Here is a 24,171-nt window from a genome sequence, read left to right on the forward strand (position 1 = left end):
CCTGTTTCAAGTCCAGGCTTTGCTTCTGTTACTTATCTTCATCACCATATAACACATTTGCGTAACGCTTTGCTAATTTGGCCGTCATACAAAGCCTCCTGCAATTATTTCCAGACCCACTAGAGCCACTTCAACTAGAGATAAGTCTCTGACTACACTCAGAGATCTGAGGTTTTGCTACATAACCAATGTTACATTGCGTTTGGTAAAACTGAGCATTTCAGACAGAGCGTGAGAAGATTATTATGTGAGAAAAAGAATGTGTTTTTTCAACAATAGAGTAAACATACTCTAGAAACCATTAAATGTGCATTATATGGATTATTTAATCTCACCAGCCTGACACTTAACTATATTTTCTTCCTTTTCGTCCTGTCGATCCTTTTCCCTCTCAGGCTCTCCTGTCATTCCTGCATCTCAAAGCACAGTCCACCTGAACGGCCACAGCAGTCACGTGACTCTGGGTGTCGGCCGACGGGGGCGGAAGTCCAAGACGGAGCCGCCGGTGAGTCCTCCGGAAGTCACAACTCCAGCGAGCCCCTCCAGACCCAGAGGTCGACCGCCCGGCAAAAAGAGAGGCAGGAAGAGCAAGCAGGAGCTGGAGGAGATGAGGAGGAGTGGCAACCGCAGGAGCTCCACCCCCGATGATGAGCTCGACCAATCCACGGGCGACGAAGGCGGCACATCTTCCACGCAGGAAACCTCGGTTCTGTCGGACTCTGGCACGACGCAGAGAAGGCGAGGTCGGCCCCGAATTGTAAGAACTGAGGAACCCCCGCCTCCTGCCGAGTCACCTGAACCCTCGCCGCTGAGGAGGAGCAGCAGGAAAGCCAACGAGGAGGTGACGCCTCCTCAGGCCGCTTCACAGCGAGCGGTTCGGAAGGAGTCGCCGAAGGAGGAGGATGGGGCAGGAGGGTCCATGCGAACACGTAACCAGGGGCGACGGTCGGCCTGGTACATGGAGGAGGACTCTGAGGAGGAACAGAGGCAGCTGCTGTTTGAGGACTCATCAATAACCTTTGGCACCTCCTCCAAGGGTCGCGTCCGCAAACTGACAGAAAAGGCCAAAGCCAACCTGATCGGCTGGTAACAGAGAGGACACGCAGGCTGGCTGAAGAAATCTGGCGGAGATTTCTGAGCTTAAGCGCCGGAGGAATCGTGGAAGTCCTGCTTGTATGCATTTGTGTGTGTGGAGATGCTGGTGTGGCTGCTACTATTTGAAGCTGTGGCTTCTGAGGGAAACCCGCGGTGTTTGCTCCTCACCTTCCTCTGCCCAGTAAGCACATCAGCACAGAGAGTCGCTTCTTCTTCTAACTCCTCCTACATTATTGATCCATGTTGGATCCCACAGGAGCGCACGGAGTCTTACGCTGGTGGTGTCGGGACTCACTCCTGTCCAGTGAACCACTCTGAACCTCCGTCTGACCTTAAACGCAGCTGGGCAAAGACTTTTAGTACTTGAAAAAACAAAATGAGGAGACCGGATGTATCTTTATCTCGCTATTTTTGACGACTTTTTGCCCACGGAGCTGAAGCTGTCAGGCTGGTGATGGACAACAAACCGCCGGCCTGACAAACGTGCTAAACCCCCCCACCTTCTTCTTCATGGTCCCCGCTCTTTTTTTATACTGCCCGCTCTCTGCTTTTTCTAAGATTTGTACGTGATGATGGGCTGTCTGTTTTTGGAAGTCTTACACGTCGGCTGACCTGAGCGTGTCTGTCTGCGCTAAAATACCAAATGGTGTACCTTTTGTAGGTACTGTAGATCTGTAGGTTTTGTTTACTATTGATGTGAGTGGGTGTTTTTTTTTTTTTTTGCATGTCAGTTATAAAGTTTTTTTCTTTTTCCTGACGCTGTTTTTACTGTGAGGAGGAGGAACAGGATGCGTGGGTGAAAGGGGTCATTTATGTCGATGTAGATCACGTTTCAATGCGTCCTCAACATTAGCAATACCTTGTGCCTTTATGTCTTCAGCGTGTGTGTGTGTGTGCGCGCGCGCGCACGCTTGGCCTCTGCCCTGCAAAGTACATGTGCCTGTCGATGTGTGTATATGTGTGTGTGTGTGTGTGTGTGTGTGTGTGTGTGTGTCGTGCGAGTAAATTGAAGGTGTGCGCGTGTTTTTTTATAACACAACTGAGCGTGTCGTTCACTTTCGGCGTACAAACAGTGGCATACAGTTTGATCGTTGTGAAACCTCTCAAAGAAATGTATTTATAGCAGTGGAAAAAAGAATTTACTGTCGTTGTAAACATACCATTATCCATGTCGATATATTATCCTATAACCAACCTATCATCAGTTTATACCTAAGGTACGGAGAGCGGAGGATTTGGGGCGACTAGCTTTTGAGATGCACTTACCACAGACCGGTTATCAATGCAGTCTTAGGGAGGAATCATGTGTATTTTAAAACTGTTAACATATACAAATTAACTTTTGACACACACACACACACACACACACACACACACACACACACACACACACACACACACACACACAGTTGTGTCTCGCATGTTCTAGCACTTTCTCATGTCTGAAGCAAACAGGGCGGAAAGCAAACCAGAGAGAGAAACAAGTCATATATTCATCATTCTGATCGTGTGCCTTTGCTACTCTGGCATATTGAATCCACGCTTTTTCTCCTTTTTGGGGCCTTGTTTTGTTTTGTTTCTTTATTTTTTTGGACTTCTGGTTCTTGCTGGGACTTCAGGCTCGTACGAGAAAAGACTGAGGAATGCGACAGGGGGAGACGAACATTTTACGTCACACTTTGTACACACAACACGAAGCGGACTGTTTTTTAAACAACTTTTTCTGTTTTCGCCCTCCAGCACAGAGCCAAAATCTTGCACCTTGTGTTGTGGGGTTGACTGGGGAGAACTGGACGGTAGCATCTACATCCACCTTCCATCAGACATATAACTAAACATATATCCCAGCTGCTCATCGTTGGGGTTTTTTCGTTGTTATGTCAATGCCAAATTCTGTCTTTGGGCACTGAAGTTTTAGAACATGGCTTTTTGAATGTGTTTTTATTTTCTAAAGAGGTTTTATCGTCTCCATAGTGAGTGTGTCGAGCTCTTTTTACATATTACGTGTCAACTGTTTTCTGTCTGTGTCCCTGCCATACAGGAGGATGTATCTGTGGAAATGGGATGGTGTTTTTACACTCTGCCACACATATTTTAGGGGATCATTTACACAAATTTTGCCGTCGGTTAGCTTCACAAACGCCTCGTTTACATCGTGTATATGAAGGGTTTTAATCCAGTTAAGGACACGTTCCTTCACAAGTGACAGAAATGAAAGGAAATGTTATTATTTGGATTTAAAAGTGGTGATCTTTGGCCATAAAAATACACCGATCAGCCACAAAATTAAAGTAAATACCATTGATTATCTCAGTAAAATGCTCTGCTGGGAACCAACTAGAACTGCAGCAATTTATTAATTAGTTTTCAACTCTAAAATTCATTGCCAACTGTTTGGATAACTGATTATTCAGTTTATATATTTTTTTTGGGAGAAAGTAGTGTAAATACTCAAATATTTGCTTAATTTTGCTTTACTTTTTCATTCTTTTGAATATTTTCTTTCACTTTAACAGTAAACTTATCATCTTTAGGTTATGGACCAAACAAGATATTTGTCATCTTGGGGTTTAGGAAACAGATTTTTGACAATTTTCTGATATTTTTGATTGATTAAATTAGTCACTAGTTGCACCACAGAACACCTCCAGACGTCTTGTGTCTTTGCAAAACAAGGACAGACATTATTAATGTTGCGGCTGATTGGTGTATTTTGCTGGTTTTAATTGTTCAAATGAATCTATCAACTCTTCACATGCACTTCAAGGTTTGGGATTTTTTTTTCTCTCTCAGTCACAAAATTCACATACAGATGGGTGACAAATTAAAGGAAAACCCTGAACTCTCGACCTCTACAGTGAGGAGATCTGGTGGCATTTCTGTGGCATCATTTGGATCCACTTGTTCCATTTGAACATTTCACCAAATGAGGGAATTTATGTTGAAAGAATTGTTTTAATCCTCCCACAGATCAGGAAACAGTGTAGCTTTACTGAGACCCTTTATCTGAGCTTTTTCCTTTAATTTGTCACTCATATGTATCTGCACAGACTGTCATGAGTAGAGTGCAGAACCTAAATTTGCTGATCCAGGCTTCTCAAACTTGAAATATGAGCTCACTTGTGATGTTTACATGGGAGAAAAAAAAACTAGAATTGTACCCATCGTGCTTGAGGAAAGATAACTACACTTTTGGCCCACTACGTATCAGCCAGAGTATCCCCAATTAATAAGGGGATAAAGGAGAATATTTGTTGTATCTCTGCTTATTTTCCAGTGAAATATGTAAGTAAACACCATCTTCATTGATATCTGTGTTCATCAGATCTGCCAAAGTAGAAGAGCTGATTTAGTTTTATCACCTGAACCACAGAAATCATCCGAAAGGGGCCTTAAGAGAAGACAGCAGGAATTGGTGAGTTCATCTGCTCACATTTCACATTTTATTCCATTTTTAGATTTTGATTTAAGCTTATTTTTTTATTGAGAAGTTTGGAATCGGCGGCTTCAGAGCTGCACTTCTACCGTGATATTTTCAGAGCTCATGTAAACACGGCCTGTGCTAACGTGTGGCAGGGTTTGTGTGTGTGCGGGTGTGTGTGTGTGTGAAGTGGCTACACGTAAGCCACCAGGAAGCATTTTGGGATGTTTTAAGGGGACACGGGACGGGGAAGGACGAAGAGAAAAGGGGGTATAAAGGGGCGTCTCACTGATTGACGAGGTTGTCTTTCTTTGTTTGGATACTTTTTATATATAAAGGAATTAATGCAAAAAAGAAGCATAAAGCTAGAATGTATGTGTAGGGGAGTACTGCTGTCCTGTTAGTTCATACCAATATTTTAAGTAAATAAACAGTTGTGTTTCCATATCCACTTTCACCTCCTGTTCTTTATTAAATTCGGTAAAGTTGGAAAGATATTCACAGATTTGGACTTTTGGCATCAATAACTCATTAGATATACGTCGTCAAAACATAACATATCGTTGTGAGGTAGACAATGTGCTACAAGCCCAGTTTAATCAAAAGTAGCTGTCTGCCAAGCTGCCGAAATCTCTATGTCTGTGGAGTGTACAGGGATCGTCTGAAAATTGCAAAAAAGAGAGACACTACATAAAATATTCAAAAACTTCACTCTTATGTACTGTAGTGTCACCAAAATCAATGCAACCTTCAGCTGACTCCTGCTGGTCATACTACAACTCTTGGTTTGATAGAAAAATATTATTATAATTTGTATAGTAAAAAAAAACTCAATAACTTCACTCTTAGACACTAAGAGTGAAGTTTTGATCTCAATTTGAAAAGTCAGCTTTTTTGAAAACCAACATGGCTCAGTTCAGTTTTTTTCTTAAGGCAGAACTTTTCATTTCTCTAGTATGATTTTCAGCATCTGATTGTTTGTTATTGCTGTGCTTCGTAGAGAGAAATTACGATCTCATCTGTTCAGGATTTAACCCTCCTTTTGTCCTCATTTACGGGCACCAAAAAATATCGTTTTCTTGTCTGAAAAAAAATCCAAAAATTCAGCAAAAAAAATTCCACAAATTTCTGAAATTTTTCCAAACCTTCAGGAAGAAAATTCCAGTAATTCCTTAAAAGTTTCCCTTGAAAGTTTTATTTAAAAAAACAAAAAACAAAAAAACACCCAAATTTGGCAAGAAAATTATTGTAAATATTTTCAAAAAGAGTAAAAATCTTCCAAAAAAAATCCTAAAAATATCTAAAGTGATTACATATATCAGTAACACTTATAATATTTTCTTTAAGAACATTCACATAAAAATCAACCAAAATCCAGCGAAACTGAAGTCAGTGGAAGCCGTGCACGTGCCTCCAGAACAGTGTCTCTGTGGGGTGCACTTGGATGGAGGAGTGAGGTAAATAGATAATAATTTTTTATTTATTTTTTTTTATCAAACCAAGAGTTGCAGTATGACCAGCAGGAGTCAACTGAAGGCTGCAGTGATTTTGGTGACACTACAATGTATAAGAGTGAAGTTATTGAATATTTGTGTCTCTCTTTTATTGCAATTTGCAGACGGTCCCTGTGCACGCCATAGACACCAGTGTTACTTGTAAAGCTTGAAAGACAGCTACTTCTGATAAAAAATGGGCGTTTTGCACATTGTCTGCCTTACAACGATGGAAAAGAGGCACCGTTTATGTTTTGACAACGTATATTTAATGAATTATTGACGCCGTAAGTCCGTATCTGTGAATATCTTTCCAACTTTACCGAAGTTCTTTATCATTTGTGGCGGTAAAAAAAAATACAACACGACTCAGTTCCAGTGCAGCTGGATGGATGTGGGTTTTTATTTACTGCTCACACAGTAAATGAACAACTCCTCCACCTTGTGTTGTCAAAACGCTACTGCATGAAAAATGACTTCCCCAAACGCGGAGCTCCGCGTTCGGTTTGGACTGACGTGGCGCGCCGCTAAAGGCCCGCTGCTTTCTCCGTGGGCTGCGGTGATTGGGCAAAGCACCTGTTGGCTGATGTTTTAGAAAACAATGTAAATACACAGGTGGCGGCATATGTGGTTTATGTAAATAAAACAGAAGTGAAAGTGTCACACCGGGCTGGTCTCTGTGCGCAAAAGACGCACTCGGACGCAATGTTTGGCAGATAGCTGGAGGAGACACTGTGGATTTTAAGAGGAGGTAAGAAGTCATAATTACTGAAAGAAACCAGATTTAAAAAATATGAAATATATAAATTTTGTTGAAGTTTCTGTGGTGCCATATGTTCGTTAAGATTCTCCAAATTACGCGCGTCAACGAACCTCCAGACGCCGTTTGGCACAAGAAGGGCACCTTGTTGTGATTTCTACATTAGTGTTGAGCTGAGTTTTAGTTGTGACGCGCCTCTCCGTCCTCAGGTGACAACTGCGCTGTCATGCCTGAGCTCAGAGCCGCCGTGGTGCTGCAGGTCGCGCTGCTGCTCTCTGCCGTGCCCGTGCAGTACCTCATCTCCCGGTGGAGCGGATCCACGGCAGTGCAGCGCTTCCATGCGACCACCCGGTGCGTAAAAATGTTCTTTCTGCATCACACAACGCTTTGCAAGGGGAGGAAGAGTCTTAAGTTGGGAAAAAATGGTGGAAATAATAATTAGGACTAAAAAATGCTAATTAACTTTTTAAACTCTTGTTTTGCAGAAATTAACGACAATGACTAGTAAAATCACTGAAATGACACGTTAACCATAAAAAATTATGCAGACAATGTCAACATTAAAAATCGGTATTGCGTTTTAATGAGTTAAAATATCACTATTTCACAGATATTTATTTTGATCCTTTTTTTCTTATTTTTTCTGGCACCTTTGCTGTGAGATTTTTACTGTTCATTTACTGATTTTTTTAATTTTATATAGTGCAAACTGCATCACTTTTGACTCATTATTAAAAGATTGTAGTGATGTCAAGTAATCGTGATTTTCCCTCTGGATTAATAAAGTGTCTATCTATCTATCTATCTATCTATCTATCTATCTATCTATCTATCTATCTATCTATCTATCTATCTATCTATCTATCTATCTATCTGTCTATCTGTCTATCTATCTATCTATGCAGTGTGAATGTATTAATTTACCATACTGTTCCAGATTGCTTCGAATTTGGAAAGAGTGGAGAGGATCCTACCTGAATGGCACGGCATGGACGGACTGGACCAACCAGCAGATGTCCAGAGTCATGTGAGTGGAGGAAGGAAGCATCAGGATCAAAGACACACTGATTTGCTTGAGCCCTTTCTTCAAGCTCTAGTCACTGGAAATGTGATTTTTTAAGTTCTTGTGGCAACACTTCAGGAAAGGAGCATGGAAATAAACTCACATATGTGATGATTTTTGCTTCCTGAAGGTCTCTGTTTGGCTTTGGACAAGAAGGTGAAACGGCTCCAGAGTCGCCTCCTATAGAGACCATGATGTATGACAATGACCAGGGGTTCTTTGGAGGTTTGTGTCTGTAGCTACGATAAACTGGAAAGATTTGATCAGGGGACATCAGCTGGGTCAATATATACAGTCATGGAAAAAATGATTAGACCACCTTTGTTTTCTTCAATTTCTTGTTCATTTCAATGCCTGGTACCACTAAAGGTATATTACCTGAAGAATACAATGAACACAACAAAAAATGCAGCTGATTCCATAATACTTTATGTCCTATTTGACATGCTTCAGCTTCATTGTATTCCCAGGGTATATAAGAGGACATTTCATATCATCAGCAGCACATGCAAAGGTCTAGAGTGGTTTCCTGCTGACATTCAAGCCGTAGAACAACTCAGAAGTTATCAGCTCTCACATAATGCCTAAAACTAAAGAATTATATGAAGCCACAAGGCAGCCATCTTGAGTGAGAGACAGGTAGCTAAAAAACTGAAGATCTCCAAGACAGCTGTTCATTACACCAAGAAAAAATATGCCCAACATGGTTCTACCAAACTGCTAGCTGGTGGCAGCACGAAACGTCTTTCTACCCACCAGATGACCGTCACTCATTTGTTCCTGTGTCAGGAATCATCATCAGACCTCCAGGGACCTTAAAAATGAGTGAACACTGTGGAGAAATGGGACTTGTTCAACAAAGACAGTTGGAAAGCGACTTCTTGAAGCTGGTCTGAAGTCACACGGGGCAGGAAGAAGCCCTTCATCAAGGAAAGGCAGAGGAAAGCTGGTTACTCTTTGCTGGGATCACAAGGATTGGACTGTTGATGATTGGACTAAAGTTCTCTTCAGGGATGAATCCAGTTTTCAGCTGATGTCCACTCCAGCCAACTTCCTGGTTAGGAGGAAGCCTGGAGAAGCTACAAACCAGACTATGTTGCCCCTACAGTAAAACATGGGGGTGGATCAGTGACCATCTGGGGTAGTTTCAGTCTGGATGGAGCAGGGCAAATGAACCAGGTCATGTTTGGGGCTACTCTTTAAAACAGTCTACTTCTATCAGCTGGAAGACTCTTTCCTTCCTCCAATGACTGGATTTTCCAACAAGACAAGGTCAGTTAAAGCCTGGATGGAGAACCAGAACATTGGTACCATGCCTTGGCTGCTCAATCACCAGATCTAAATCCAACTGAAAACCTGTGGAAAATCATCAAATGCAAAATGGAGAACCACAAACCCAAAAACAAAGCAGATTAGTTAGAATTAGTGAACAGGAATGGGCTGCTGTGACAGCAGAACAATGTCAGAAGCTGGTGGAGAACATGAAAAGATGCATGACTGCAGTCATCAGAAACAATGGTTACGAATCAGTACTAACTCCTGAGTGGATCATGGGACTGAAACAGACAGAAAAGAAAACATGGGTGGTCTAATAATTTTATCCATGACCGTGTACTTGTAGTGAAGTATTTTCACAGTTTAGCTGTAGGGCTCAACAATAAATACATTTTAAATCCATATTTGAAACTATAAACTTAGTGAATTGTGAATTCTGCAACACATTCAACCCAGAGTTTAAAATATTGTGTCAGTGGATTTACAAATTTACACCGTCTTCCTTGAGTGACAGTCACTTATTTGAGGGTGTCTCATGTAGAATTGCTCCATTAAATTCAATTCAAGTCTAATATATTTACAGCATAAGTCATCTCAAAGCACTTGACATAGTAAGGTGAAGACCCTCCACATTTTAAACAGAGAAACCCAACAAATCCAAAGTTTCAGTTGGATTCGCTTTAAGCAAACCCTTGGCCAAAGTGGGAAAGAACAAAAAACCTCCAACACATTTCAAATCTATAATACGTTGAATATTGTTCTGAAGCTGCACTGCAAAAAAAACCCCCAAACAAAAACAGTGTATCGTAAAAATTACAATATGTCAGAGAAATCACAAATGAAACCTAAATTGTCCAGCCCTAAGAGGTACTTTTACTGAAGCAAAGCAGATGAGTGCTTCTGTTTGTCTTCATTTATGCAGCTTCTAAGACGGTTCGCAGCCCTCGACCTCCATATGTTTTCTTACGAGTGGGTGAAGTTGTGCTGGAGAGGAATCGCCAGATGGTGGGAGTGGTGGTGAGCTGGGACCCTGAGCTACGAGCTCCTCCAGAATGGGTGGACAGAGTCTATTCTGACTTTGAGGTTAGCAGCTGCTCAATTTATGCACAATTTATTTCTATTATTTACACCCTTACATACTGTTCGGGTCAAGTTTGACCCATTTTGACATTTCACAGCAGTGAAAACACCCTAAATACTTCCTAAAGTCACCCAAAATACACAAAAATGTTATTCTTTTGTTCAGGTACTACAAATGTGTGTACATTCAGGCTGTTTTGGGTCAAATTGGACTCCTGTCTACTGAAATGGATTTTAGATCCTCCAGTGTGGGTCAAATCGAGAAAACAGTGATTTTTGGGGAATCTACATGCCATGCCTGTGTGTTTTTATGGATAGGTGCCCAGTTTTTTTCAGAGACACTCAGCTGTTAGTCTATAAAGAGTCATTGGGGAATCCTGAAGCACTGTGTAGGAGCCATGAATGAGTTGTTGTTTTATTGTTAGGTTAAGGGGCATATTAAATGTTGTTTGTGTTTGTTTGTCTATGATGTTATGTTGTGATCAAACTGAATAGAGGGATAGCATCACATGGATACAGGTGGGGATAATTAAGCAGATATATTCACCTGTCTTGACTTTTTTCATTGTTTGAGAGGGAATGAGATGAGTCACAGTATTTTTTGTTGACCGCTATTTCCATTGATCGCTTTGATTACTTTGATTATGACTTTGCGCATGTTATCATAAGCTGATAATCTTTTTTTTTTTTTAAAAAAGGTTAAATATATTGTTTGGAATCTCAGTGGATTCTTTTGTTTAGCGCGTCAGACAAACAGGCCCAGCCTCCGTCTCTCAGTAACTCTTGTTCGTTTAAGTCGCTACATACTGAAAGAGTAAAACTGCTTAGGAATGATCACATATCTTGCAGAAATCATACAGGGGTCAGAGAGTGTCTTGACACAATCGTAAGATCTATACCTGAGGGTAAGACACAGATAAAAAGAGGGGCTACTAAAATATACTTAAATCATTATTGCTGTTATGTTTTCAGGTAAAATAGGACTTGATATTGTGTGATAGTAGATATTTACTCACAAAAATGAGTGGTGTAAATCTAATAAATATATTCTTCCTGCAGTCTTAAACATAAGGTAGGGATTAATTATCCATTCATTAATGTAAAATAGGCTCTTTATGGATTCTAAATAGAGCTGTAGCTGGGTCAATATATAATTGCGGGACTTTTTCTATCACAGTTGACATTTTTGCTGTTTTCGGGCCTAAAATCAACATGGCCGCCTATAACCAAACACCACATGGCATTTTTACACAAAGATTCTTCTAAATATTGAATAAAATTAAAATTCAGTCATTTCTAAAGATATTGTAGTCAACCTGTTGACTACTTTATATTAAATAACTCAGAAAGCCTTGGAGTCTGGCCAGTCTTTTCTTCAAGAGGAAATGACATCATGTGGAGCAGGTCATGTGATCTGGAATTAACACACTTCCTTGAGAGGTGTTTTTGTGATGGGGAACTTAGTTGAAAGTGATTTCTCGGACACAGATCCAATTAGTTATTTTCACATAAAATGTGATATATTGCCAAAAAAGAAATATCTGTCATGATTATTTCAACTTAATAAAAAGAACACAATCAAAACAATTATTGAATAAGCTAATTTTATTATTGTTCAGCTAATTAGAAGGTGGTTGTTATTAAATTCGGACGGTTATTTATTGACATTTTAGTAATATCCAATCATTTTTGTTAAGTGATTGTTTCCATAATAATAAATAATTCTGAAATTTGTAAAGACATGATCATAATGAACATAAAAAACATTAGTTTTTTACTTTTAATGAAAATATATGTAAGATATATCCCATGGACTTCAAAAGTGACTCAATTATATATTGACCCAGTTCAAAATTCATGTATAACGCATGAAGGCATTCCAGTGAAAGCATCTAATCTGCATGTAAGGGTTGAAAATCAGCCCCTTCACTGTCCATGTTTGTGTTCTTTCAGGGCACCAAAGCAGAGAGAACGCCTCATTACAAGGTGCTGTTCAATGGTCCTGGACCTTCTTCTCTGATGGTCGCATATTTACCACAAACTCAACTGGAGCGCATCACCGGGATGAGGGTAAGTCCTGGAAATAACACACACGATCACACACGCAGTGAATCTCTCACCCACTGCCGGACGTTTGCAGCCGGACATCCCCACCCTGGAGAATTACTTCACGCACTTCGACGGCGAACGCTTCGTCATGCAGCCGTGGCTCCGAGAGCTTTTCCCAGAAGACGAGGAGGAGGACGCTTGACTGCTCGGCCCTGAAAGACTGATCCCACACACAGTTTTATTTTCTAACTCGAGTGGTGTTCTTCTTCCAGCTGATTGTTTGTGGAGTCTACTGGATGTAAAATGCCCGACAGGTTTTCCTCAGGAAGGGTTGGTAGATTTAAGTGCCAAAATTTGTGCAGAACAAGAAAAATGATCAAATTCCTCCTGTTTGTGATGGTTCCTTTTGAGGATCTGGAGGTTATTATTGAAAAAAAAAGAAGAAGTAGCTCTTTTAAGATGCACAAATTTACAGTATTTTAATATAATATGTCTCACAAATATAGAAAAACCTTTAATTTAAATCCTGATTTTAAACGACAGTCTTGAAAGGCTGGAAATGTTGTAAAATAATGACAGTAAATGCTTTACATGACTTTGTGTGTTGGATGAAAGTTGCACCTTATATTTAAGCATCACAAACATGCAATAAAGTGTTTTAAAGAATCCACTTTCTGGGTTTATGAGAGTTTTTTCCTGCTTCTGTCTCTGAGGCTGAAGGACGCAGACACCTGAGAGGAGGCGGTGATCGTAGGGACATGAGGGAAGTGAAAACGCTGCCTCCTGCCTTCGTCCTCCTCTTCCTCAGTCCTCCACTCTTTGCTTTTCTCTTCCTTAATGTTTAGCGGGGAGCCCAGACTTTGTCCGAGCAGCTGACTGACTTTTCCGGCCTTCTGTTGAGCGTTTTCCACCGCTGACACACATGCACGCTGCCTAGAAAACAGATCAAAACACACCCACACACCGGTTAGGATTAAAATGAGCATCTGAACAGATATTACAAAACCGCTTTTCTTCTTTAATACCTCATCCGACTGAGACATTCAGCGCTGTGGTAAAACTGAGGCGTCCCGACATAAACGCTCCTGTCCAGCTTTTCCAGCAGGATTCTACAAACTCGCTCCATCTTCTCAAAGTCTGAGAATGTAACCGTCACCTGTGGGAACATTTTGTAACTCTGTGACATGAAACTGAACATATATGAGCGTGTTAGTGCTCCTCTAAATACTCCACCTCTGCATCCATACAGTACTGCTCTGCATCTCGGTGCAGGAACCTCCTCACTGATGTGTCTTCATCCCTGAGGCCGTGTTGTCTGAGCAGAATGACAAAAGAAGAGAAGATTATCTCATGCTAGAAGCAGGAAACATGAAAGCAAAGTGTTTTATATCACTTCTGAAAACAAACTTTTACAGACTTGCTTTTATGTGAGGTTTACTTTTAGCTTTACTTAGTTCTAGTGTTTTATTTTGTATTGTGTCCTGTTTGTTTTAAACGTTCTCTCTGGTTTTATTTTACTTTTAGCTGCCTGGTTCTTTGGTGTGATGTCGTCTCTCTAATTTTTTTTTATTCTCTGACTTTTGGATTTTTAATTTCTGATTTTAGCCCTCAGTCTTATTCTTTAATTTTCAAAACTGCCTATTTCCTTTGTTTGATATGAGTGCTAATCGAGCTAATCGAGCTAATTATTGATTTAATTTATTATAATTTTTACTATTTATTTTAATTGACTGCTCTGACTTGTCTCCTATATCTTGTTTGATTGTCTGTGTTGCATGTTTATGAACGCTGTTCTTAAGGGTCCTATAAAAAATAAAGTTATTATTGTTATTATTACTGTTACACGGTATTGGGGAGGTGGTTTTAATGCAGTAGCTAATCAGTGGACATTTAATTATGAAAAACTTGTCATTGTTTTGAAGTTGCTTAAAAAAAGACAACTTGAGAAGCTGACTTAATTGATCACTATTTATATAACTGATCAATTGATATGGATAATTTTGTAAAGAAAAAAATTCTACATTGTCTGATTTCAGTTTATTAAATGTGAATATTTTTGGGTTCCTTTCCTCTATGACAGTAAACTGAATACTGATCGACATTTTGGACCATTTTCTGATATTTTACAAACCAAACATCTAATTGATTAATTGAGAAAATAATTTATTGACTAACAAGTGAGGAAAATATGTATTTGTTGCAGCCTTACTAGATATTAGAAGACATTTTATTCTTAGATTTCAGATGAAAGTATTCCACCTTTACTCCCTTGCATATTATTCAGAGTTACTTTAATGGTTAGAATTTTAGATGAAACATATGATCTTACAAATCAGATACAACTGGAACTGCAACTAGTAATCAAATAATCAGTTAACTGTCAACTATCAAATTAACTATCAGCTTCTTTATTTTTGTAAAAATAAAAGCCTAAATTCTCCAAATCCAGTTATCTATATGTGAATATCTTCTGTGTTCTTTACTCCTCTGTGACAGTAAATTAATCGTATATTTGTGGCTTCTGAGGACATCATGTTGGTCTTTTAGAAACAATGATTCACACTGATTATCCTTAGTTGTGCCCCTGCTTGTGTTTATTTTAAGTTACTTTATTCTTATATTTCACGAGGAAGTTCTCATTTCCTTGCATATTCTTTACAGAGGTACTTAAATGGTGTGAATTTTACATACAGAATACATGACTTTCTTTTAAGCTTGAAAAAGATTGACCTAAATCTGATACAACATTAATGCAACAGTAGCAAAAACACAATGACAGAACAGTCAGATGGGCTATTTTGAGGAACAATAATCACTGTTTCTTTTCACACTATTGTTATTAGTGCTTCAATCCAAATTAATAAAGCAAGACTTCTATTTACAGTTAACTAGTTTTACACACAGGTAGCATATAATAGCATAGTAGCATATTATAAATCATAATGTAACACTGTTATGTGCAATAGAAAGTTGTCTTTCTACCTGTGTCCTCCAATCTGTGCATGAAAAATGGTCGATTAATATTTATATGTTTTTACTACTACAACTAATACAACAGCAGCTAACTAATATCGAAGCTGTTTCTGTCTCACTATGAACTTTATCTTGGCTGTTTTTACCTGAGAGCCTGTAAAATATACTCCAGCCTCCGTGAAACGCTGCTGGTCGCCTCGCTCACCGACTCCTTGCTGCTGCTCACACCGACCCGCAGCGACGCTCGGTCCGCCGGACAACACACCTCCGCTGTGCCGGTCACCTGGAGCTCTCTGAGCCGGTGACTCGCTCTGTCTCTGCCGGCTGGTCTCACTTCCAGCCCCCGGTCCACTTCAGCCGGTAAAATCGCAGCAAAGACCCGACTTGGACTCTCCATGATGGAGGCGAGCTCAAACTAACTTCCCGCTGCTATGGCGATACGCGAAATGCACCTCGGGATTTGTAGTCCGCTAATGGACTACAAAAAGGGACGCCACCGTCTACAACAAGGTATTATTCCACACATCTAAAAATGATATGAACTAAAGCAATTTGTTAAAATTTAATTGGTATTTTGATGCTCCACTCATGCTGAGAGTGTGTAAAATTACAACACAGCATATATATTTACAATTATATTTGTATTTTATTATTTATTTTGTTTAATCACATAACATCAAAGTAAAATTCTCTATATAAAAAGGACCCTGTGTGTTATATTAGTAATAAAATGAAAGCAATTAATCAAGAAAATGACCGACAGATTAATCAACAGTGAAAATAACAGTGATAGGCTACTTTAATCTGACACAAACATAGTTACTTTAATGGTAAGGATTTTACTAACAGAAAATGCTATCTTATGAGTAAAAAAGAAAGAGAAGATATTCGTATACATGACACATCTCTTGCTGCAGCAATTATCGGAATAATAGATGAGTTATCACTTATCAAAAATAATCTCCAACCATTTCATAATTAGTTAATCCATTTGAGTAATATTTAACCATCCTGTTGTCTTTATTTACCAGAACCAAAAAATATTGTTTTCTTGTCGGAAAAAAAAATCTAAAAATTCAGCAAAAACAATTCCCCAAAATTTCCGAAAATATACTATTAATTTACTGTCACAGTTTTTCTCAAATAGAATGTTTTCTGGTTTCTTTTAAAAGGTTTAGGCTCAAATGGAAATGTGCAGCAATATCCAGAAGTGCAACAAGATTTATTTTTATTTTTGTAACAATAAGCTTTCTTATTGTTTTCATAGGTTACACATGAACATATTATTTTATATGTATATTTATATATTTATATTCGTACATTTCTTACTGTGGACAAAACAATAGAAGAAAAATACGTTTACGATAAATCTTAAGAAAAAACGTATTGAAAAAACAACAGAGCTAGTTCACCAACTACTTCTTCTTCCTCTTCTTCTTTTCTTCTTCTCCTTCCTCTTCTTCTTCTTCTCGCATTCTGTGACGTACATTTTTTCACGGTTAACGTCATGACGCAATTGACGTCCGACCGCAGAAAAACACGCCGTTTCATTGAATAAAACAGTTTTAAACATTGTTGGAGACATTCGAGGTAGTGTAAGTACACAACTAAGTGAAATAGGAAACTTTGGTGTCGTTATTTTCAGACGTTGAAGTGCAGAAATGTTACCTGTGACACCAGAACCCACCTGTCATTAAGCTAGCTAAGTAATGTGAGTAACTCTTCGCTTTCTTCTGTAACTTTAGCCAACATAAACTTCACTTTAGGAACACTTGAATAAATGTCAAGAAGTTTTAAGTCAGTCCAGAGCTGAATTTAGTTTGTGTGATTGTAGGTTTTCAGGAAATGGGTGAATTTTACTGCTATTATCTGATTTTGTTTACTTTAAGGCTTAGCAAAACTAGCTAATGCTAACATGTAGCTCAGGTTAGCTTGCTAAAAAAACAACTTGCTATTATCACTTAAACATAAATTCTCAGTTTCTAAACATTACATTTAAGGTCAATTCGAACTTTTAATTTTTATTTTTTTTTCACTTAAGTCATTTAAAGGGCTAAATACTAATTTTAACCTTCTTTCCCTCTTGCTAGCTTTGACCAAAAGCACAGAGGAGCGACCTGACAGCGCACAGCAGCAGGTATGTTGTTGTCTCACCTGGTCTAAATGCAAATTAATAACACCGTTAGAAGTATGGTGCATGAATGTGTAAGGGCACAATAATTTTAGGAAAGCATCTAATTGTGATTTTTCTGACCTGTAGTCAAGCTTCAGTTAAATGTTCACTGTACAATAGATTACAAACATCAATCAGACACTGTATGACTATATGCTAGACTGCAGTCTTTGTGATTTGGTAATTTCTCTAAGCCGCAATATTGATTTGAAGTTGACAATTTTTTCAACCCTAATCTAAATTATAATATATATTGGTATAGAAGCTTATTTCTCCTTGTGAAATTCAAATGAATGTTTCACACCCGCAGTTTATTTCTGAAAAGGGAGTCAAGAAATATTGACCAAAATCAGGGTTTCTGCAGGGCATTAAAATAGTCATTAAGTTGATTTTGCGAAAATGAAGGCCTTAAATGGCGTTAAAAATCATTAAATTTGATCCTCGGTGGCATTAAAAATTCTTTCTGCAGTTTTCAAGAAAAATATTTGACAGTAATAATATATAATTATAGACAGAGAATCGTCAGATATGTGCATCTGCGTAAAAATGCCGAAGCATTGCGATAATTGTTCCGGCCGGTCGGGTACAGTTGCCAAAAAGTACTGTAAGTAATGTTTTTAAAGTGGCCAGCAGGCTGGACCAGGTGGAGGAGAGCTGGGAAATGGGGAAATGTAGAATGACTGCAGCCCGTGGGTGGTCAGGGGTGGTTTCTGGACTCAGAAATAATGAAATGTAGGGACAGTTTTCATAGAAAAATCATCTTTTACAAAAACACAAACCCATGTAATTTGTTGAGTTCACAGTCGTGGCATTAAAATTTTTACAGTATAGCATTAAAATGGCATTAAAGAGCATTAAATTTGACAATGGTATTGATGAGATGTGAGCTCATTGATATAATAACTCATCAATAATGACAATAATAATAGTACACTACTAACTTTATAGCACTTTTAAAAACAAATGTTTTGACAGACAAAGCAAAAGTTGGACATCCAGAAGGAAAAATAACAATATTTAATAATAATAATAATAATAATAATAATAATAATAATAATAATAATAATAATAATAATAATAAATTTTATTTATAAAGCGCTTTTCCAAAAACTCAAAGACGCTGAATTTAGGATAAAGTTCGAGGAAAAAGATGAATAGAATGAATAAGAAATAAAATACTAATAATAATAATAATGGATGGAAAATAATACAGGCTATAAAGCAATAAAAAATCTATAAAGGAATAGAAATGGGACACAACTTTTTCTGTTTCTGCAAGTGTCATTTCTTCACCAGCGCTTTTTTATACATGATGCTGATTCCACAGATTCTTGCCACTCTTGCAGTCAAGCAGTGTTAGTAGGTTACGTACAGTAATGTAATATATTCAAAAGAATAATTTGGTACCTCTGTGTGAACAGCAGGTGGCAGCAAAGTCTAACAAAAATCAGATAGGAAGTGATAGTTTTAAAGTTACTTTAAAATATTATTTAAAATGTATAATGTATAATTTTATTTGTAGAATATTTTTGTAAATATTTGCAATTACACCAAAAATAAATGAAAATTTTTGTAACTGAAAGAGGAGGCTAAGATTTACATTATTAATAATAGTTGTAATTATGTGACATTATTAGATACTTTTATGGATATTTTATAAGTTGCTCCCAAATAAATAAAAGGGTATATAAAACATTCATTTCCTGACTTTTATTTATTTATATTTAAAGCAATATTTCATAAATAGTGAACAGCCTCAGTAATGGTATATAATAGCAGTAACCATGACATAAAAGTTTAAAAATCAGATTTAGTGCATCTGTAATCAGTTGTGTCTTTGTGTTCTACAGACTGAAGTGTAAAGGAAATACTGTATTACTCTGCACAAACAGGGGACGTTGTATTTTAGTGTCTTTTATACAAATCTGTCGCTGTGTTTTACGACCTGAGGCCTCTCCGTGTACTGTACTTTCTTCTCTTTTTCGAGGGCATTTGAGAGCAGAAGATATTCGATCCGATTGTGGATGCTGGTTTCTTTATACAACGGAGTTTGTTTGGTTTCCCTCGAGAATTAAACTGTGAAATGAGCTTTATAATCACAACCTAAAAATACAAGACTGTATTTGTTGTTGTTGTCTCCGGTTTCGCCGGTCCCCCGGTAGGCTCTGTGAAACCCCACATCTGATGCGAAGCTGCAGCCAAGAGGGATGCAGCAGTGTACAATAGGCTATTTTCATACGAGGGAACGAGGAGGAGACCCTTACTGTTAAGTCAGAAGCATTTTGTTTCACTGTCAGGCATCTTTTAGTTATCTATTGCTCCATAAATGTGCCTCTTTTACCCCTCCTGGCTGTGATTTTAAATGCTTCGCTGGGCGCTGTGATGTTGTGGTAAATGAAAATGGTGGTAAATTATTTGTTCAGTTGGCAAACATCGCAAGGTTACCAACCGCCTACATAAACAACGATCCGTTTTACAATTCGAAGCATTAATCCCTCTTTCCCAATGTTTATGTAACTGCCATCGGTTTAATAGCACTTACTGTGATGCCTACCATGAAATGATGCTGTAAAGATTTATGTAAATAAGAAATAAACTGCATTCAGGAGGATCTGCCCTCCACTGTGCCCCCGCTCGCTGGGTGAAAAGGAGGCTGGGGGTTCTTAGATGGAGACTGTGGCCACTTAGGGAAAAAGATTTGCCTGTAATGGTCTCTGAATCTGTTGATGTGTGTCTCCCTCTCTCTCGCTCTCTCTGATGAAGTAATAAAGTCAGCCGTGTTGGAGTCCCTCCATGTCTCTCCATAGACCACAATCAAGGCCCGTGCAGTTTTATTGCACTTTTATTTTCATATTGTCCAAGAAATCTCCAGACTCCCTTCTGTGCCCGTTGCCATAAATCCTACATTTTGACTGTATTTCTTCCACTCTACATTTTTTTTATTTATGGGTGAAGGCGATAAAACATGCAGCTTGCACTCTGTGTGTCCACAGCTGTCATCTGTCGAGGACTTTATTGTGAAAAGGGGAAAAAAAAAAAGAAAAAGTGGAGTTTCATTTTTTATTCCCCTGCACAAATCTCTCTCCCTGTTAAAAACAGATGCTGATAGAATGAGAAAACACAATAAATGTGGATTTTCATTGTTTACATCTGCAGACTCTTCCGATGAACGCTTTTATTGCTTATAAAAGCAGCGGTGTTCAGCCCTGTTTAACAATAGGTTCAGGTGGTGATCATTGTTTCAGCAGCAGGAGGTTGTTTGTACCTGCAGGCTCAGAGTCAACTCTCAGAAAAGGGTCATTCGTCAGATGGATGAGTTGAACCGTTATCATGTTGTGTCACAATTACGAGGAAAGTTAACAGCTTTAAGACAGTAAACATGATTTTCCTGGAACAAGATGGGCCTTTTTACAGGGTGACTGTGCATGATAATAAGCATGATTGCTCCACATGCCGTAAAAACAAGCCTGTGTTAGTTACGTGACAGAAATCTGGACATTTTTCTGTCGCTTCTGACATTTTTGCCCTTTTTAAAATAACATAATACTGTATAGTTTATTGTCACATACCTAGCTATGCCTTGTAATTGTAGTTTAATTGTAATATAATGTATAAAATGTCTTTTTCAGTCTTTACTTGTATTTCATGGCTCAGAGTGGACCTTTGGGGGGTGACTGTCTATTATTCTACAGGAAATGAAATTCCAATTAACTAAACTGTCAAAAAGAAGATGATGTATTATTGATTACCTCTTTGAAGAGCAGACCACTGAACACTTTTTATTGTCATGGTTTTGTGCTTTTGTGCTCTACTTTATTGCCACCTACTTAACTATGCCTTACAAATTGTAGCTTTGTTTGATTTTCTAAATGTTGTGCATATAATATATAGACAATACCAAATACAAAACATATAGCAGAGTGTTTTCTAGGCTTAGAATGAGCCTTTGACGGGTGACTGGGGCTGACATTTTATTAAACCATATCATCTATTATTCTGCAGGAAAAAAAAGCCAAATTAACCAAACTGCAAATATTTAGAAATAAGATATAATATTACTCACCTGTTTGAAGGGTAGACCACACACTACAGTTTCTGTTGTCGTGTTTTTGTGCTGTGGTTTATTGTCACTGCAGTTTAGTTAAATTTTCTAAATGTTGTGCATATACCAGAAAGATTATTCGTGAAATAATGGACCAAATATCCGATACAGAACTTATAAGAGTATATATTGCTCACTATGGGCCGTTGGGAGTGACTGTTTATGACAATAAGTGTGGCTGGCATAGTAAAGGTAATGAGCCTGTGTTATCTTATATGACACATATCTATGCATTTTTCTGTTATTTATGACATTTTAATACACAAAATGTTTATTATTCTTGAGTTAGTGAATCCTCAATCAATGGAACTGGTTAAATATTTTGAAATTTAATTATACTATACACTCAATGTATTATATTATGCTATTATAGAATAGAATGCTTTTAGTGTAATTATACACACACAATATACAGTGAAATTATATATATATATATATATATATATATATATATATATATATATATATATATATATATACACACAAAAGGAGCTGATAAGACAGTGAGAACAAGCGTGACAACAAACCACAGAGGTAAATATATTGCACTGTTGACAATTGGCTGAACAATGAGGATTTATGATCAGCGTATATCATTCAGGAAATTTTTATTAATATTATTGTTATTTACCTACTTGAAGGGTAGACCACATACAGATTTTGTTGTCATGTTTTGTCTTACATACTTTACTACTGAACTATGACTTGTGAGTTGTAGTTTAGCTTATTTTTCTATGTTATATACATATATGATCGGTACAGAAAAGGTAATTAATCTGTTACATTAGTTGACAGAAAACCATTGCATTTGCACAAATGTTGACTGTACTTGAGGAATTTAGATGCCAATTAACTAGTTAATTGGCATCTAAAGTGTCTTATCATGTATTATTCTGTAGAATTTCTTTGGAGGGTGCAAAAAAGCTAGTATAATGATCGCATAAAAACAATTTGAACATTCCTACATTCTGACCTGCATCATGATGTGTGGACAAAAAGGAGAAATAACAGAAAACGTGAGAATATTTTAACGGTATTTGCCTGTCCAGCCACTTGGTAGTCGTTTTATTCTCTCTCTCTCAGACCTTATGTGTGTTTATCTTGTACAGATAATCACATATCACAAGGCGAGGGTGTAACTTTGAAGCTGAGAAGGACGAGGCGACATGATAATTACAGAAACTTAGATAGCTTTGTACGTCCATCGCATCGTTACGTTACAACACCCAGGTCCAGATGAAATAAATAATGCAAATTATATCACTGGACGGGACTTTCTAAAACATGTCATAGCGTTTTACAATGTGGTTTAATGGAATTAGCAACATAATGATGACTCAGGACGTGGAGTGATGCCCGTAGGTTCTGAGAGGAGAACATGGAGTCAGGTTCACTGCTGAGTTCTCTGCATGTCAGTGTATTATCAGAGGTATTTTCTCATGCTGTCACTCAGCTCCACAGCGTCCATCTCTGTAAACAGCTCATAGTCAAATAAACAGTCGGGCTCACAGGCCGTCTCCACTCTCATCACTGAACAGATCTTTGTATCTGCAGAGATTCGGACATGTGATAGCAGCGAAAACACACGTGTGCTTAATTACATCCATAATAAGATGTTTACTAGTGCAAGTTTTGTGGGTTTGGCATGTTAGCTCGCTGGAACTGACCTACTTTAATGTTTTATATCCAACTTATTGTCCAGTTCACATCATTGTGCACTTTATGATCTGGACTCTTGGCCTTCATTAAGTATTTATTTTTTATTATTTACAAAGCAACGCTGCATAAACTCTCTTCTTACTTGTGCAATCTTCTATCACTTACCAACAGCTGTTGTGATGTGAACAGCTGCTCTGCAGGGTGCTCAGGATTTGCTTTGTTAGAAAGACTTTCTCCTTTTTTACGCCCTGGAATAACCTTCAGATCACACTACAGCGTAATGGTTTTGTCTCCTGGGAAAGTTCAAAGTTCTGATCATTGCTGTTTCTAAGCTGCATTTTTGTTTTATGTGTCTTTAGTCGCTTGGCTGTTTTAATGTGCTTTACTTTTGATGTTTTCATGTTTGTTGTTGCTCGATTTTATGGTTATTTTCTTCTTGGAAATCTTCATATAAAGGAACTTTCTGGTTACCTCTCTGAACCCCAAGCAGTTTCTGAGCATTTGTACTCTCTTCATATGACATCCTGCAGCTCTTTAGAAACAGCACAGCTACGGCTAGAAGTAGAGAGAACTCAGAAATGTCTTTTCGCCAGCTCTAGAAAAACATTTCAACATGCTGAATGTATCTTCCAACAACTTGCTGACAACTTACTCCATTTCTTAGCCATGCTGCATTTATTTTCTTTATCAAGTGTTGCTAATTTGTTTCCATACTTGTCTCCTCTCTGCTGTATGTAAACACAGTCTGCAGTTCAGGTGAAAAGCCACAGAATTATTGTCGTGACGGATGGTTGCAGCCGAACTTCTCAAGTTGTGCTGAGAAGTGCAGAATTTTTGCCTGGTGCAAATGGTTAATTTGTGTCAGAACCGTACATCACATGTGATTACGTAAAATGACGGACGATCAGAAAATTTAAAAAATGACCTCATGTTTACAGTTTAAAAAAAAAAAAAAAAAAGTTGTTCTAGCTGCACTAAAATCTACTTCTGATTTCACTAATGAGAAGGACTCTAGGACTGAAAGGCAG

The 24,171-nt window shown here is 38.1% G+C and overlaps 3 protein-coding genes across 4 annotated transcripts in view; 2 read left to right on the top strand and 1 right to left on the bottom strand.

The window, feature by feature from the left end:
• The window catches only part of phip (pleckstrin homology domain interacting protein), a 45,714-nt gene extending 40,751 nt beyond the window's left edge, over positions 1-4,963 (top strand). The window contains exon 40 of the mRNA XM_023277722.3: positions 396-4,963. Within this exon, the coding sequence (XP_023133490.1) occupies positions 396-1,090 (695 nt within the window). The 3' untranslated portion in view covers positions 1,091-4,963. The remainder of the gene's footprint in view (positions 1-395) is intronic.
• Positions 4,372-12,906, top strand: si:dkey-261l7.2 (uncharacterized protein LOC569751 homolog). Of its 2 annotated transcripts, none has more exons than XM_055015907.1 (7): positions 4,372-4,510; positions 6,979-7,120; positions 7,707-7,796; positions 7,963-8,057; positions 10,030-10,190; positions 12,141-12,257; positions 12,328-12,906. In XM_055015907.1, the coding sequence occupies exons 2-7, from the start codon at positions 6,996-6,998 to the stop codon at positions 12,436-12,438; spliced, it is 699 nt and encodes a 232-aa protein (XP_054871882.1). In that variant the 5' UTR covers positions 4,372-4,510; positions 6,979-6,995; the 3' UTR covers positions 12,439-12,906. The 2 variants fall into 2 exon arrangements, with proteins under 2 accessions (XP_054871882.1, XP_023133511.1); XM_023277743.3 differs by lacking the exon at positions 4,372-4,510 and adding an exon at positions 6,426-6,760.
• irak1bp1 (interleukin-1 receptor-associated kinase 1 binding protein 1) lies at positions 12,699-15,630 on the bottom strand. The gene is made up of 4 exons (XM_023277742.3): positions 15,356-15,630; positions 13,470-13,551; positions 13,262-13,392; positions 12,699-13,169 (listed from the first exon to the last, which is right to left on the bottom strand). The coding sequence occupies exons 1-4, from the start codon at positions 15,604-15,606 to the stop codon at positions 12,917-12,919; spliced, it is 717 nt and encodes a 238-aa protein (XP_023133510.1). The 5' UTR covers positions 15,607-15,630; the 3' UTR covers positions 12,699-12,916.
• Between the last annotated feature and the right edge of the window lie 8,541 nt (positions 15,631-24,171).

This window comes from Amphiprion ocellaris, chromosome 12 (genome assembly GCF_022539595.1).
Source record: "Amphiprion ocellaris isolate individual 3 ecotype Okinawa chromosome 12, ASM2253959v1, whole genome shotgun sequence".
Taxonomy (NCBI): Eukaryota; Metazoa; Chordata; class Actinopteri; family Pomacentridae; genus Amphiprion; species Amphiprion ocellaris.

Excerpts from the sequence above, each read along its gene's own strand:
- si:dkey-261l7.2 (XM_055015907.1), top strand. The coding sequence starts at position 6,996 with ATGCCTGAGCTCAGAGCCGCCGTGGTGCTGCAGGTCGCGCTGCTGCTC. Across the intron at positions 7,797-7,962 it reads CAGCAGATGTCCAGAGTCAT|GTCTCTGTTTGGCTTTGGAC; the intron begins GTGAGTGGAGGA and ends TGCTTCCTGAAG. Across the intron at positions 8,058-10,029 it reads TGACCAGGGGTTCTTTGGAG|CTTCTAAGACGGTTCGCAGC; the intron begins GTTTGTGTCTGT and ends TCATTTATGCAG.
- irak1bp1 (XM_023277742.3), bottom strand. The coding sequence starts at position 15,606 with ATGGAGAGTCCAAGTCGGGTCTTTGCTGCGATTTTACCGGCTGAAGTG. Across the intron at positions 13,552-15,355 it reads TATATTTTACAGGCTCTCAG|ACAACACGGCCTCAGGGATG; the intron begins GTAAAAACAGCC and ends CATTCTGCTCAG. Across the intron at positions 13,170-13,261 it reads GAATGTCTCAGTCGGATGAG|GCAGCGTGCATGTGTGTCAG; the intron begins GTATTAAAGAAG and ends TCTGTTTTCTAG.